The sequence below is a fragment of the Pseudopipra pipra genome, chromosome 2 (assembly GCF_036250125.1).
Source record: "Pseudopipra pipra isolate bDixPip1 chromosome 2, bDixPip1.hap1, whole genome shotgun sequence".
NCBI lineage: Eukaryota > Metazoa > Chordata > Aves > Passeriformes > Pipridae > Pseudopipra > Pseudopipra pipra.
The window spans coordinates 7,606,424-7,622,657 of record NC_087550.1 but is presented as its reverse complement, the minus strand read 5'-3'; the positions used below and the strand labels follow the sequence as shown (position 1 = coordinate 7,622,657).

Here is a 16,234-nt window from a genome sequence, read left to right as displayed (position 1 = left end):
CCAGAGACAGCCCTGTGTTTGGAGAAGCCCATCTGTTCGCATGCAGTCCCTTTCCATGAAGGGGAATGTGGACCTCCCAGTGTCCCAAGCCCATGGCTGCTGCTCGAGTGGAAAGTTACCCCAACAGCTCCTGAAACCAGATGAATTTCAGGATATGAACAGTATAGGAACCAAGCAAAGGATGCTCAGAACCCCCTGCAGTGGCTCATCACCGAAAAAGAGGAGGGGGAAAAAAAGCCCAAAAATGCCTATTTATATGCCCTCCAAATGAGATGCCACCAGCATTTTGCAGCCCAGAGTGGGCTTTCAGATCTGCTTTTCCTTCCTTATTTTCCAAAGAGCTCGGAGGTTCTCCTGGGCTGATCCAGCCAAGAGGCAGGCAAGGAGGTGGATGTGGATGGAGCCAGAGCTGTGCCAGGATCCCCTCCCTGCCCTGCCTGCACCCACCTGCCCCCACACACATCCTTGGGGGGTTCAGGTGCTCTGAGTATCCCAGGTGTGTTCCAACTTGCTCCATGGTGCCAGAGCTGTAGGAAAAAGGCTGAGGGTGGTCTCCTTTAGTGCAGAAGAGGCCAAAAGTCCCAGTATGGATTGCAGCTGGATTTATCCAGGGGAAATAACTGAGCTGGAGTACCATCCTTGTCCCCACTGAGTGTGGGGTTGTGATGCTCCTACCCAGGGGCAGGGAAGGAAATCAACCACCAGCTGCCCCCTCCTGATAAAAATACACAGAATTAATAATAATTAATTCTCCCTGGGCAGCTTCACCCCTGAGAACCCTCATACCAGGCTCCCTCACCCTCACCTTTCTCCTCTGTTATCAGGGATTAAGGCAAACCTAGAGAGGGAGGAAAAATACCCCTCTGCTTTTCACTTTTTCCTTTAGAAAGAGCAAGAGGGAGATGTTACCCTCATGCCTTGGGGAAACTGAGGCATGAACAAAGCAGGAGTGAGTTCCTGAGAGCAGGGGGCAGGGGAAAAAAACTGACAGAAATGGATTTCAGACCTCAGCAGGACTCAAAACTCAGGGCAGCTGTGGGATCTCCAAGCCCAGGACAATCCCTGCTCTGTTTGTCCTTCTTCCAGCTGAGAGGTGGCTCCGGCACCCTGTTAAAGAAATTAAGATTATTGAGGATCCCCCCCTATTACCTGTGGATGCTTCTAATTAGCCAGGTTGGGATAATTCTGATGATGGAAGGTCCTTGCTGAGCACTGACCTGCCCCTGGCAGCAAGGAGAAGGTGGAGGTGACAACAGCAGGGATCTGAGGGCTTTTCCTGAGGGAGAGGGGCTGGGGACACTCAGCTGGGCCAGGGAAGCAGGTCAAAGCCCCCAGCAGCAGCAGAGCTGTGTGTTTTCCCAAGCCTAACTCCGGGCAGCCCCAGAGGGAGCTGGCACAGCACTGCCCGGGCAGATGGGCAAGGACGTGTTCCCACTAATCTGCCCCAATCTGGATTATTTTTCCAAATAAATTTGCTTTCCCAGCTGTTTTATACAAGATTTTGGCATGTTGGGGACAGGTGGGGTTCTGGGGATGGGGTGGAGGTGATGGAGGGGTGTCCCTGTGCCCTCATCTGCGTGGAGAGGGGGGACCAGAACATCTCTGAGGTGGTTTTGGCAGCACGTCACCCAGTTCCTGAGGCTGGGATCATCCCGTGGTGCCTTCTGAGGGCAGGGTCTTCACTGAAGTTTCCTCCTATGAAAATCCACTGAAAAATAATTGATGCTGAGGGGTTGGTGTCACTCCACCCCATCTCCCATCCAAAGCAGAGCTGGGATCTTCTGCAGCTCCCATTGGGATAAAACAGCACAGAAAATCCCTCTGGCGCTGCATGCCCAGGATGATCCACATCAGCCAGTTTCTGGGGGTTTGGGGATCTCTCAGGGAGCCAGGGGGAGCAGGATCAACCCAGGGCACATCAGTGTTGGTCCCTGCTCCTGTGTGAGGACACACCAGCACAGCAGGCCTGTGGAGCTGCTCCATCCTCCCAGCATGTTTCCCAGCCCCTCAGCAGCCTGACATTTACAAATCCCTATTTTTAGATGATCTTCATCCCTTTTAATTGTTCAGGTGGCTCAGAGATGCTGCTCTGCATGGGCAGGACAGATCCCTGAGCCCCTGTTTTCCTCTGTGCCTCAGTCTCCTTTTGGAAAACAGTGGAGTTGACTACCATTGACTCCAGGGACCATGTTTTGGGGGATGTTGGTCCCATTCCAACCCCAAACCCTCTGATGGGACTTCAGGAGCTCCATACACACAGAAAACATTCCTTAACTTCCCCAAGTAACATCACAAGAGGAGGCAACCAACCCTCATCCCTTCTTGCTCCCCTGACACCACCAGCAGCCCAGCACCCACGGCACTATCCTCATTCTCCCATGGCAAGGTGGAGCCAACCAGGACCTATCCACGAGCCCCCAGGGAGCTGAGCCCAAGGGACAGCCCACACAGGCTGGGCTTGGCACATTAATTATTATTAATTAATTTAGTTACTAAATTAACATTTAAATTGACAAGACCTAAATGTGAAGCCAGGCACCACTGCCTGCCAGCACTCCGGAGCTTCCAGCAGCCCCAGCACTCCCAGGCTGATGTCCCCAGGTCCTGGTACTGTGCCAGCAACACAGAAAGACCCTGGAACCTTCAGGTCCCCAAACTGCTCACACAGGCCCTGAGGAGGCTGCACCAGCCCAGCCATGCTGTTCCCAGGAGAAGTGTCCGCATTCAGCAGGGAAGCAGCAGGACCTAGTGCCACGGTCCTCCTCTCTGTGCTGAAGCACATCCCACTGCTTTGCACCCCAATCCCAAAGCCCAGGGTGCCCACACATGCTCAGGGGGTGCAGCTGGCCAGTGGCAGCACCCCCAGGGCTGTGTCCCTCTGCCTGGGCTGCTGGTGACATCCAGTGCTGGCTCCTGCAACTACAGCTCGGTGGAGCCTCAGCCACGTCCTGTGTCCCCCACTCCCTGCCCTGCTCTGTCCATGTGCCCTGCTGCTCTCCTCACCCCCAGCCCAAACAAACCTGTCCATGTCCCTCCCCTGTCTTCTGACATCACAACTCCTCAGAAGGGGTAGGGTTAAGTCTCTCCCTAGAGACCTGCCCAGCCATTGAGCTGCCCAGCACAGGACAATGGGTGGTAATTTGGAGTAGTTCTGGGGAGCTGGGAGGAGAAGGGCTCCAAGAAGAGCCTTACAAAGGAGATAAAACCACCACTGATATGCAGGATGAAGCCTGTGGCCATCACTGAAGGGATGCAAGAACCTTCCTGGATGTGCTGCTGTGCCCTCAGGAACCACCTTCCATGAACCTCCACAGTGTTTTAACCTTTAAATACTAAAGCCAAGCTGGAGAGAGCTTCTAGCACCTTCCAGTGCCCTAAAGGGGCTCCAAGCAAGCTGGAGAGGGACTTCGGACAATGGCCTGGAGTGCCAGGACAAGGGGGAATGGCTTCGCACTGCCAGAGGGCAGGGTTAGAGGGGACATTGGGAGGAATTCTTCCCTGAAAGGGTGGGGAGGCCCTGGCCCAGGTTGCCCAAAGAAGCTGTGGCTGCCCCATCCCTGGAAGTGTCCAAGGCCAGGCTGGAGCAACCTGGGCTTGTGGAAGAAGCCCATGGCAGGGGATGGAACTGGACAGGTCCCTCTCCAATTGCCCAGTTCCCTGGTGGGACAGGATGTGGAACTAAAATCCCCTTGGGGTCAGTCCCACCCTTGGATGGGCCTGCTCTCCCCTGCAGTGCCCACCCCACCTCACCTGCAGGACAGGCTGCTCCTCTCCCCATCCCCTTTTCCCTCAGACAGACCCTCTTCCCTCCCTTTGCCAGCTCCCTTCCAAGCTGCTGCTTTTTCCTGAAGCAACTTCACCCCAAAATTCTTTAGATATCCAAGTGCCACATGGATATTCCCCCAGCTCAGCTTTTGGGGCAACAGTGTTTGGCTAAAGAAGATGGAAGAAATCGGAAGGATTGCAACTACAAAGGGAACATTTTATTATTTTTAACACTTCATTCAGCTAAATCCACATAGCAATACACAGAAACTCTTCAGAAAAGTGCAAATTCTCACTCTATTTTGTAATATGCCCAAGTTTTACAGAACAGACACTGGGTAAACGGGAGCACAGATCCAGAACTCCCCAAGATTCCAGGCAAGGCAATGGAACTTCAGATACTTCAATCACCTTGAACAGAGCTACTCTTGAGCAGGGGGCTGGCAAATGTTCTGGGGATCAAGCTACGCTGGAACCACCCAGGTGTCACCATGCAGAGAGTCCCCTCTCAGTCAGGGAGACAAGAGGACAAAAAGTGGGGGGAAAGACAAAATAAAGTAGTAACAATATGAGTTTTAAAATTAAAGGGAACATCCAAGTGCTTCCTAAAGCAGCACACACATTCCACCTGCCTCACTCCACCTTGTGGCTTCTCCATCAATGCTCCCAGAATTTCACAAACACGCTGTCTCTAACAAAACAGGAGCTGAAATCCATAATCCTTCAGGAGCCTGGCAGAGAGGGCACACAAAGTGCTACCTGAGCACAGATAAACCAGGGAATAACACCAGGAATGTCAACATGCAGGTAACCACCAACCTGGGACAACAACAGCTTTGGATCAGTAAGGGCAGGGAAGGGAGCCCCGGGCAGAGTGTGGGCAACTCCCCTTGACCTCAACCACAGAGGGTTTCACATCTTCACCTACCCTGTGGACAACACAAGTGCATGTCCCCTCCTTAGAAGAAAGAGCTGAGGGAAATTAGTAGCTCCTCAGGCAACATCCCAGTTCTCCCACAGCCCAAGGGAATCCCAGCTCCTCTGAGTCACATCCTGCTGGGAATGCAAGGGAAGCAGACCTGGCTCAGCACCCCAACACCAAGTGGGGGCTACTCCGCTCCTTTGGGCCACAGCCAGCCTGGTGCTGGAGGTTTCCAGCCCACCTTTCCCTGTTAAACACATTCCCTCCTTCTCTCTCATGCCAGAGTTTATGATTCCCTCATGCCTTGACAGGAATCATCCTTTAGAGATGCAGGAGAGACATGGGCAGCCCTTGAAACTATTTAAGCCACACACTGGACAGTGTTTCACAACTGGAATAAGAAATCCAGCTACAAGCTGTGTCTCACTGACACTGAGCCTTGCCTGGCAAGTCTCCCAAACTTGGAAAGCTCCTGTCCCAGACCCAGGGAAACACAGCTTTGCCACAGAGATTAAACCTGTCACATCAGAAGGGAAAAGGCAAAACCAAGCCCTCTGGGTTTTATCAAACACTAAACCCAACTCACTGGCCCTGTGATTGCAGTTTAAGTCAATGTCCAACCTTTAAAAATGTGTATTTTACCTGGAAGCACCTCGTGAACAACACCCAGGGTGTCCTTTGATCTGTGACCTGCTCCCTACTCAAGTCAGAAAAGCCTTTGTTCTTATCTGAGAAGCAGGAAAAAAAACAAAAAACAGCTGAACAACTGAAAGAAGGTTGTGCAGGAGCCAGATTAACTCTAACAAGATGCATAACAAAGTTACAGGGCAGAGAAACAAGAGAATTCCAGTCCTTCACAGTAACAGAGGTAAGGGATGCCAGATCAGAAGGAAATAAAGGAGTTCCACAAATGGAACAGTATAAATATATCCAACAGTTCCAATACAGTAGGAGAACAACAGTAGCAGCAGTTTCAAAAGAGCAAATAGTTATTCTACCCTTAAAGTACATTCAATACATTGTGCCTGTTGCTGTCATCCCAAAAGCATCACTAACAGCTACAACTCACTGCCAAACCCATCCATGGGAAGAATCCCAGATACACAACACCCACATCTGGGCTTTTTCATTTAATTAAAGATATTCAGACTATGAACAGTTATACCAACTTCTAACAATGCTTACTCAAAAACCCAGATTGTCTTCATTTATAACACTTGGCTACTGATGCAAAGCAGATCTCTGGGAAATGGCAGATTCCTGCTCTTTGTAGGAGCACAAACATCACTCACAAGACAGAACTGCTACAATAACACAGCACACACACACTATGCTTTTTACAGCCTTTGTTCAAAGTTATGTCCCAAGTCATTTGTTCTCTTCTGTACCACCAGGAGAACAAAATCCTCAATGCTTCAGGGTTTAAGCTGCTGCCAAAGGCAGGAATGGCAAAGAGTTCCTGCAAATTCGGTGCAGATCTGCACATTTTTTTTGGAAAACTGAAGGCAAAGCAGCATCAGAAGTGCCTTCACACCTTCCAGACCTACTCAGAACTATACAACAACATAAGCATACTCTGATTTACCTGTTTTCCCCCCACATCAATCAAATGTACAATTAAAAGAACAAAAAAAAAAAGGCAGTTTTTTGGCATTAGATACATTTCACTCAATGGCAGAACAATTTGGAGATACTTTCTCTTAAAATAAAAAATAAATAAATAGTGACAGGTCAGAATTTGTGCAACACAGACCTTCTGCGGCACATGTACATTCATATACATCAAAATACTTCTCCATGGATATAGTGCAGGAAAAACCCAAACCAAGGGGCTCTTTAAAGCCATGGAGAGGCAGCACACACAAACCCACCCTGTGCCATCCAGCTGGAAGGGTAAAATCAGATGGAGGACAAATCTGGAGAGTTTGCAATAGTGGCAAACAACAGCTTGAACTGAAGTGCATCTTGGGTTCTTCTCACATCACCTTCAACACAACAATTCAGTGCTGGGTTTTATCTACTTTTTATTTACTTCCTGTCAGTGATAACAGGGAGATGCCCAGAACCAGCTCTCCTGTGCCAAAGTGTGGCTTTGATCTTCTGAAGTACCACATCTCTGCAGGAGAACTTGTGCATTGGCTTATTTTTTTTGGAAATGTGATTAGCTGTATCACTTTCTACTCAGAAAACAGATAATGAGAAGTCGTTAAATATTTGCCCTAAGAGAGAAAGAATAACAGTATTTACAAAGTGCTACTCAAACAGAAATTAGCTGACAAGACATGAAAAAAAAATCATGACTTAGTAACTCTGTCAGTGTCTCACCTCCACTTTTTTTTTTTAAACACAAACAATATAAATTCAGGTCAGAAAAAACCAAAAAGTCACTGACTGAGTACAGAAAAACTTAATGAACACAGAAAAACCAAAAAACCTTAAGACCCTTGAGGGAGGTGGGACAAAAAAGAGCTACAAAGCCTATGATAGTCAGAATGGGCAATTTAACTAATGACCAATTCCTGCTCCTTTGGAAGCCTTGGAAAGGCACTACACAATTCCAACCCCAAAGCAGAACTGCAGGTGTTGCCACTATTGTTTCACTGCCAAGTTTTTTAAGACAGACACAGAAAATGCACCAAGAACACCTTCACCAACAGAAGAATTAATTAAGCAGCTGAAAAATGTCAACGATTGGGCTAAACAAGAAATGCTGAGCTCTACTTCCATGTTTTTGGAAGCGCAGACCTGTTCTGAGGGTCACACAGAGCTGAGAGGAAGCAGCAGGATTTGTGTCAGTCTGGAGTGATCATTTCTACCTGACTTTCAAAGCTTTTCACACAAAGAAAATGTATTTTAAGTACCTGGAGTGAAGTTAAGACAAGATCCAGTGGCTAAAATCACCTGCCTTAAACATATCAGGGCAGTTCATTTGCATTGGTGTGGGGGTTATTAACCTTTTGGTCAAAAGGATGGAAAATTATAACAATTAATTCCACTGTTTTCTCCAATTTCCTCCCCTTTTTCTAGCCCAGACTTTGGTGAAAAGCCCGACAAAAGAATGCCGCTTCTTTACAGAGCAGAAATGCAGCTGTTTAACACACAGACACACACAGACATTTGGAACTGATCCTGTTCTTGGGCCCTTTGTTCCACGTGGAGGCTCCTGGGGACACCCGGGACAGGCCTATGCCGAGCGCCAGGTCAGCCCGTTCTTGTCAGGCTCGAGGAGGTTCTCAATCAGAGCCTCAATCAGCTTCTGAAGTTCTTCTTCCAGCACGCTCCTGTCACTGGAAAAAGGAACAACAAGGCCATGTCAGAGCTTTGGGGAACACCAGGGAGCTATTTAAAATAAATAAATAAACAGCAAGACCTGAAGGGGATGGATGCTGTGTTTCCTATCAGCATAAACATGTAGAGACTCCAACCTGCTCCTTTTTGAGAGGGATTATCATGGAATCAAACTGATTTGGATTGGACAGGACATTTAAAGATGGTGCTCAGAGCCCTCTAGTGGCCCTTATTTTTCTCTTTAATTAGTTTTAATGAATACAGCAATAATAAGGTAGTGAGGCCCTGGCACAGGTTGTGCTCTCTTCACAATCTACCCCTCACTATCCACTGACCACCTAAATCTGACCAAGTATTCAGTGAGATGAACGCTCAACCCTGAATTCAAGTATGTAGAAATAAATACCAAACTGAGCTTCCTTTGTTTTCAATTCTCTGCCCCACAGAAATGTTGGGATACAAGTCTAAGAACAAGGACTCCTGCAACTCATGTTGGGGATCCAATCCAAAAGCTTCTCCTCACCATCTGGACTGAACTTCAGCTCCTCATTCTCACTCCTGATTTCAGTAGTATAAATATACCCTGGATGATTTTCCCACTCTCCTTTCACACTGGAAGCAGCTCAATCCAGGTGACTGTCAAAAGAGAACTGATCCAGCTCCCAACAGATTCCCAAAGGAAATAGGAGACTACCTGGCTTTAAGAACATTTGCCAGCAACAGCACAACCTAAGAAAAAGAAAAGACTGGACATGGCGCATGGATGACAAGGTCAAAGGCTGGATTCAGTCCCAGAGGTCTTTTCCATTTTCTGTGATTTCTTAACTTCATCACTTTTTAATTCTAAGTAAATGAGGAACTGGATTAACTAAACAAGCCTACTGTAGCAGATGCTGAAAACTCAGTATTTTTTTTCTTATCCACCACAGTGGAAATCCCTTATGAGCATCACTCATAATGTGCATCACTCTGGCCAGTTTAGGAGGCTGGAAGTCACTTGAGGCTCAGGTTTGCTGACCTCTGCTCAGGCAGGGCACACATCTCAGCGTAGTATTTGATCTTTGGCTCTGTCCCACTGGTCCGAAGGGTGGCCACACAACCGTTCTGAAACGTGAAGGTGATCATCTGACTGCTTTTGCTCACTGGCAGCACCTGCAAAAACAACAACAAGCTTCTTTACTCCCACTGGAACCCCAATATCTGAAAGCCTCCTGGGGAGCTTAAGAGTTGCCAGAGCATCAGGTTCAATTAATTAATCAAGTTCATTTATTGCTGTACCAGAACAGTCAACACATTTCACATTTAAGCTGTTTTCTCCCCCAGTAACGATGTTAAGCAGCCTGATGACGGAATTATTCTGCCATCTTAGCTGACACAGGGCATCTCTGCCTTGTTAATGCTGTTCTTTACCTTTTAGTTTCCTCAAAACCAGACCCTCCTATGCAGAAATACTTTGCAACTCACCGATTTCTTGTTTGGCTGGCTGCTGTCATAGCCAGTGGTAACATCTCTTACATGTAATATATTGTAATTTCCACAACATTTGGGATAAGACTGAGGGCCATCAAAGTTCCGAAGTCTCTCAAATATCCTTTTGATCGTAGGAGGGTCATAGCACAAGAAATAGGAAGTCTTGGATATGTGATATCCATACCTACAAGCAGATGAACATTTTCAGTTACAAAATTCAGAAGTTTTTGGCACATTTGGTATCTAAAGAAAGCCCCTGGTTGGAAAAGGAGCAACAGAAAAAGAATTCAGTTCTCAGAGCTGTGGGAATAGGTATTTATAGGCAAATGTTTGGACTCTGAAGCAGATTTTGCTGCATTACTCAGATCATCTTGAGCTATTTTTAAATTAAAGCAAAGTTTTCAGCCCCCAAAGAAATAAAAGCTAACCATTTGGGTAAGTGCAGCCTTGGTGGCCCTCAAAAAATGGATATCCAGTGTCATTCCCCCAACCAAAAATTGACTGCCAGAGCCATGTTGCAGCTACAACAAGGAAGGTGGCTGATTATTCCATCCAAGTTAAAACCACCATCCCAAATCACACCTAATGCTCACTAGGAACAACCACCACATTTGCACACTGAAATTTAAGTTGTTCTTCACCATATTCCACCCACTTCTACTCCAATAGAGACCCTTCTCCACAGCTTAAAAATCAGGTGTGACAGAGAGGAATCCTGTTTGTTATCCCTGTCATTTTGATCCACCTGCACAGAGTTGTTTTGGCTACAGTTTGCACAGGACAGAGCAAAACCCTGAGTACCATGGAGAGATAAAAGCTGATCATCCTTTGTGCTTCCTCACTCCAGGTTTCTAAAGGCCACAGTGTCTTCCTGCTGGGCTGGCAGAAAAAGGAATGACATCCATGATACTACTCTGTGCTGTAAGTTCTGTTAAAGCACAGGAATTTCTGCTGATGATCTGGGCTCACCTCAGTACCTGCCTTAATTCTGGCATATGTGATCTTCGTTTTATTGCTGGGATTGTGTCTGTAGCTGTTGTACACACACCCTTCCTTTCACCTCTGCTCTGTTACAGATCTCAGCATGGGATAAAACAATTCCCAGCACGTGTTCAAGGGGAAATGGGAAGTGTTTAAAGACACCACAACTAAGATATGGCTCCCATTCAAACATAAGAGAAGTACCACAGCAGGAATCAAACTAGAAAAAACAGTTCGCCCTGGTAGATCCACATGCAAAATTTCACTATTTATTAAAGAAATACAATAGAAAGGGCCTCTTCAGTCCTTGGTATTCACAGAATCCACAGAAATTCATAGATACAGAGTGGTTTGGGTTGGAAGGGATGTTGAAAATCATTCAGTTCCAAGCCTCTGCCATGGGCAGGGACATCTTCCACTAGCCCAGGTTGCTCCAGCCTGGCCTTGGACAACTTCCAAGGATGGGACAGCCACAGCTTCTCCGGGCAACCTGTGCCAGGGCCTCCCCACCCTCACAGCCAAGAATTCCTTCCCACTATCCCTCTGGCAGTGGGAAGCCATTCCCCTCTTGTCCTGCCCCTCCATCCCTTGTCCAAAGTCCCTCTCCAGCTCTCCTGGAGCCCCTTTAGGTACAGTGGGATCTGCACTAGTGATGGACTGTAATCCATAATACATCAAAAAACCCAATTTACAATGTGAAAACATTCAGAGGACACATTAAAAATATTTATTAGATTATTCCCACTCTAAAATAGTTAAGTAGAACATACTAATGAAGAATACAACTCACATTTCATATATCTCAACAAGTTTCTGTGCCAGTGTGAGGTTCTGGCCCTTCAGGTATGTTGCCATTTCAGCAATGACCACAGCAGCACTTACACCATCTTTATCCAACACTGATGTGCCACACATAAAGCCTAGAAATAAAAAAAATTGATAAATTATTACACTGATTTCCTTGATTAGGTTTTAACCTTTTATCCTGTAAAAGAAAATTGGCCAGTACACATAAGTTGGTTTATTACTGCATATGCAGGGGAAATCTAATTAACTTGGGGGTTATAGGGCTGGAAAGATCCGTGCTGTAGTCAATTAATTCCAGATTGATAACATCTGCTCCCTGGGGAGTTCTGTCATAGTGCAGTGCTAAACAAATACAAACACAGCCATGAACCAGTGCTGCACAAAGCTTCCTTCTTCCTGAAGGGATGCACCAGCAAGATCCTAACTCGTTATGGTTAAAAGCTTGAATTTTAGGAATAGAACTGGCAGGGACACACCCCCCCTTCAGTGCGTGCTTCATTTTCAGATATTCTGAGAGAAATTATTTGCCCCCACATTCTGAGGGAAACTACTGTCCCAGAAAGCTTCCATTTATCCCAAGAAATGGAGAAGTCCTACAGCAAACGTTCACAAGACAGTTCTCTACAGGTAAGTGGTGTCTGAAGATCAGCAAAGTTCTCAAGGCAAGGTCAGCAGGAACATTTACACACCTCCATAAGGTATTTAATGCTATTCCTGCCACAGCTGGATCCCTCACGCTGTTCTGAGGGAGGGGATGGATACAGTTCCCAAAAGAACTGGTGTGGTGGGTGGCACAAGTCACCTCCCACTTCCACATGGCCACTGGTAATAAGTCCTCACTGAGAGGACCTGTAAGGTATTAAACTGATTAAGAACAGATCCTGTGCTTTGTCTCAGCTAAGAAGCCACAAAGCAACTGGAGTTTCGCTTTGGAATCTCAGGACTTTCAAGCTGTAAAAGAACATGTTTGTATCCAAAACACAACACCAGAATCAGAGGGTCATATGTAAGTAATTTACTATAGTAGTTGGCAAGTTGATTTGAGGAGAGCAAAATATCAGTACTAGTAACTACAAGGAAAAAATAAAGTACTTTTTGGGTGATTTGTTTCATAACTAAGGTCAGTCCTTTCTAATCACACTCCCCCCCAGTTCTCAACATTTTACAGGGATATTAACAAGCCTACCAATAGACTCTTCGAATGCAAAGAGAACTTCTTTCCCATTATCCAGGAGATTTTTTACTCTGCTTCCAATCCATTTGAAACCAGGGAGCGTTTCCTAAAACAGGAAAAGAAATAGTGCTTAAAAAAATCCCATTTTCAATTAAGTTTTAAGTCAAAGAAGGTAAAGCCACTATTCCTTCACTTCAGACTCAAAAAGCACACATAGGAAAAAAAAAAAACGTATTGTGAATTTTAGGGTCAATGGGAAAGTCTGCTGCAGTCAAAATGCTAAAGCTTAAAGACATTTTTCTGATTTTCTTGAAGTAATTTCCCTAAATTTAAATCTAATTAATTGACAAAAAGAATAGAGACAGCAAAGAAACAGCAGACAGTTAATTACTTCAGTTTAGATTATGAATTTAAGGCAAAGAGTTGCTGGATAGCATTTTCCTAGTGAATACTCAACTAGGACATGAGTATCTAATCAAGGAGTAAACGTGTTTGAGAGACTGTGGTTCTCTAAGGTCACATCTTCTGTGGTGCTTGTTAGATGAGACAAAGTTATTCAAAAGGAAAAGCTACAGAAATATAAACAACCATTTCAGGTGATGGGAAGGAAAAGCACTGCTTTTTTTTGGTAAGTCACTCAAAAGCAGTCAAAAAGCTTAGAAACAGTCTGATGAGAAGGAAAGTACAAAGAGGGGAAGTTTTTACAGGAGACCAAGGGGCCTTAGCTTCCCCCCCACAGTCAAATACACCCCTTTTCAGAAAAAGGCCAGTATTTTACTGAGATAATGAAATGCACTACAAGGAACTGAGATTCAACCTGATTAAGCTTATCTGGCCAGTCACTCAAAATGGTTTTCACAGTTGCTTTCAATTTTAAATTCCTCACTGTTTGCCAAAATATTTATTCCTATAGCACACAGCTCTAATTAAAACATGGATTAAACAAGACCTGGACTTTTGTATGTTTGTGCTAAGCTTTAAGGCACTTGCTCCTCTTCTGGCAAAGATCCAACAGCCTCAGAAATCAGACTTAATCCTTGAATGTAGGAACTAAAATAAACTGTCAGTCTGTGGGGTATCCATTTTCTTTTTCAGCAAATTCTTAATGAAGCTACATTAAAGATCTGAATGTAAGAGTTCCTGTGTCTGTCACAACTTGAAGTAAAACCCAATTAAAAACCCTACTGGGACCTGAAGGAACATTGTGTGACCTCAAAATGCTTATTAAAAAATCCATCAGCATTTTGTAGTGAACACAGCAGGCTGCACAAGCTTTCATCCTCACACAGAAAAATTTCTCTCTAGGAAAATAACCATGGCATTTATCTGTAATTTAGGTGTTAATCTGAATTGCCTATTAATGCAGCTTTGCTTAAGTTGATCTCACAGTCTGCAAGCTGTAACATACACTGAGGATGCTGCAGCGGACGAAATCAGGCTTGTCTGGGTAAAAACATTCTCCGTAGGTTGAAATGCACCAAAATTCCAGGCAAAAAGAGTGGGAGTAATTTACTTTTCATGTTATGAAATCACAGGTGGGGTTTAGACAGGGAACATGGCAATCAGATCTTACCCTGCCAAGACATCACAGAACCCAGGCTTACCTCAAAGTGAAATCCCTCTTTAAGGGCAATTGCTCTCAAAATTTTTGAGGAGACTGTGGTGGCCAACATGTAAACATTCCTCACATCAGCATCTTGGGAGCAGTTCTCCTTCCAGCGGGAAAACATCCACCACCCAAACAGAGCTGCCAGCTCGTTGCCAGTGAACACCTTCCAGCAGCCACTGTGGAGAGCAGAGGGAGATGTAAGAGCTCTCCCAGGTTTCCCAGGAGCATCCACTCAGGGGGAAGAGGTTTTCTGCAGCCACTGGGACAACAGGGATCTGAGCACACCAATGACAAGCTGCTCTAGACAAAGCCACCGGACCAACAGGACTCCACACTCATCACATCCCGACGATTTACAAGCCCAGAGGATTCTGTCAGCAGAGATACCACAGAGTATCCTCACTGTGAGCCTTAACACAGCTCAGCTTTTCTGGACTTATCCACCAGCAGCAGAGCTGGCTAGAACTGATTCATACAGAGCAGTCTATGCCATCTATACACTGCAGTGAGGCAATGCCTGCACAACTCTTACTTACATGGGCAGAATTGGGGCCTGTTAGTGGAAAAAAAATAGTTTCTATTCAATATGGACAAGCAGGGAAAACAAAAAAACCTCACACCCCAACAAAAAGCCCACAACACTTAACTGTGCCAAGGCAGGTTTGCCCAATATAAATGAAAAAACAGTAACAAGGAGATTTTACTGCCTTTAGTAACCTCTCAGTTGAGCTTTATCTGGCCATTTACAACAGTAAGTATTTAATCTAATCTTTGAGTTATTAACTGATTTTATTCAAGATGCAGTTGGAGCTACACCAAAATATGTAACTAGGAGGAAAAACACCCAAATAGCTAAGCCACAAAGGAAAGAAAGAGATAAAAGGTCTCATCGCTTACTTTTCCTGCTGTTCTGCCACTGCCAGTCTATCTGCATCTGGATCAGTGGCCACTACTACTTTAGCATTTTCTTTCTCTGCAAGCCTCAGTGACAATTCCTGACAGGAGAAAGAGAGGGTAAAAAATGTAAAAATATAAAATAAGAGCAAATAACCACAGCCTTCCTACTTACATCTAACACAATGAAAGAGAAATCCCATAATGGACTTCCCAGTGCATCAATAGAGCTGAAACCCAGGTTCTCCCAGTCCCCTTCCCCATTTTGTTTTTTTCCCCCTCCACAGAAATCTGATGAAGTAAAAACCAAAATACCAGCACAGACTCTCCCTCTTCAGGATTGGGGCATTTGACAGTAGAGAAGTCTGGGTCTGGATCTTTTTGCTCAGGTACTGGAATGGGGGGCTGGAAGCCAAAGGCTTTGAAAGCCAACTGCACATAGTCGTGTCCAACTCCATGGAAAGAGGTGTGAACAAACTTCAAACTCGTTTGCACGTTTAGCTCCCTGAGGAGGAAAACAACATTTCTGTAAGATTTGGGTCGTTTAACAGGACTATTTCCATGAGAGAGAGCAAAAGAAAATGCAGCCCCACCGTGTACTACTCTGCTGCTCTCTGCATTAATTTCAAAGACGGAAGGAGTGAAAAGTGCTTATTTGGACTTTCACCAGAAATTGCTGGTTTAAAGCTTCCCCTGGAAAATGAAGTATTTACCTTCTGCTGAATTGGATTAAAGTCTCCCAAGAATGAACTGCTGATTTCTACATCAAACTCAAGCTCCTCCACCACCTTAAAGATGTTACTCTGGTTCTACTCCGCCTGTCATTCATCCTCCTCCTTTTAGTCTTGTTTTCTGCCTCACTTAAACTTGAATTTCCTCACCTCTATTTCATACACCTAAACCACATCTTTACTCTGAATTTCTGGACTCTTTGAGCATATACCTTTGTATGAAATAGGATTAAACCATTTTGCTGAAGATAAAGCTAAAACTAAGGATGGTGATTTTACTAATTTACTGACAGAGAAGACACTGAAGTCTGTCTGCAGTCAGTTTTCCCACACATAGCCCAGAGCTTACTTAAAAACATAATTTAAGCACGTTTTGCTTTATACAATACCTATGATAACAGATCTTTTTCAGGTCCTCCATGTAGCAGTCACATATTTTCTTCAGAGGATCCTGCCTAAGGGGACTGGTGTCCACTAGATTTTCATTCCAAGAGCCATTCCATGGTTCAACACACTCTTCTATACATTTTATAATTTCTTTGTCATGAGGAGAAGTGATCTGTGCTCCATTTTCCCAATAAACCTGATGGAAG

General features: G+C 45.2%; 1 protein-coding gene across 1 annotated transcript in view; it reads right to left on the bottom strand.

Annotated features, from left to right (window-relative positions):
- Positions 1–3,961: 3,961 nt before the first annotated feature.
- Positions 3,962–16,234, bottom strand: part of PGM2L1 (phosphoglucomutase 2 like 1) — a 29,719-nt gene continuing 17,446 nt past the window's right edge. The window contains exons 6-14 of the mRNA XM_064643896.1: positions 16,031–16,224; positions 15,226–15,415; positions 14,914–15,011; positions 14,012–14,192; positions 12,420–12,513; positions 11,217–11,346; positions 9,440–9,629; positions 8,994–9,127; positions 3,962–7,974 (exon numbers count right to left, since the gene is read on the bottom strand). Coding sequence (XP_064499966.1) covers positions 7,872–7,974; positions 8,994–9,127; positions 9,440–9,629; positions 11,217–11,346; positions 12,420–12,513; positions 14,012–14,192; positions 14,914–15,011; positions 15,226–15,415; positions 16,031–16,224 — 1,314 coding nt within the window. The 3' untranslated portion in view covers positions 3,962–7,871. The remainder of the gene's footprint in view (positions 7,975–8,993; positions 9,128–9,439; positions 9,630–11,216; positions 11,347–12,419; positions 12,514–14,011; positions 14,193–14,913; positions 15,012–15,225; positions 15,416–16,030; positions 16,225–16,234) is intronic.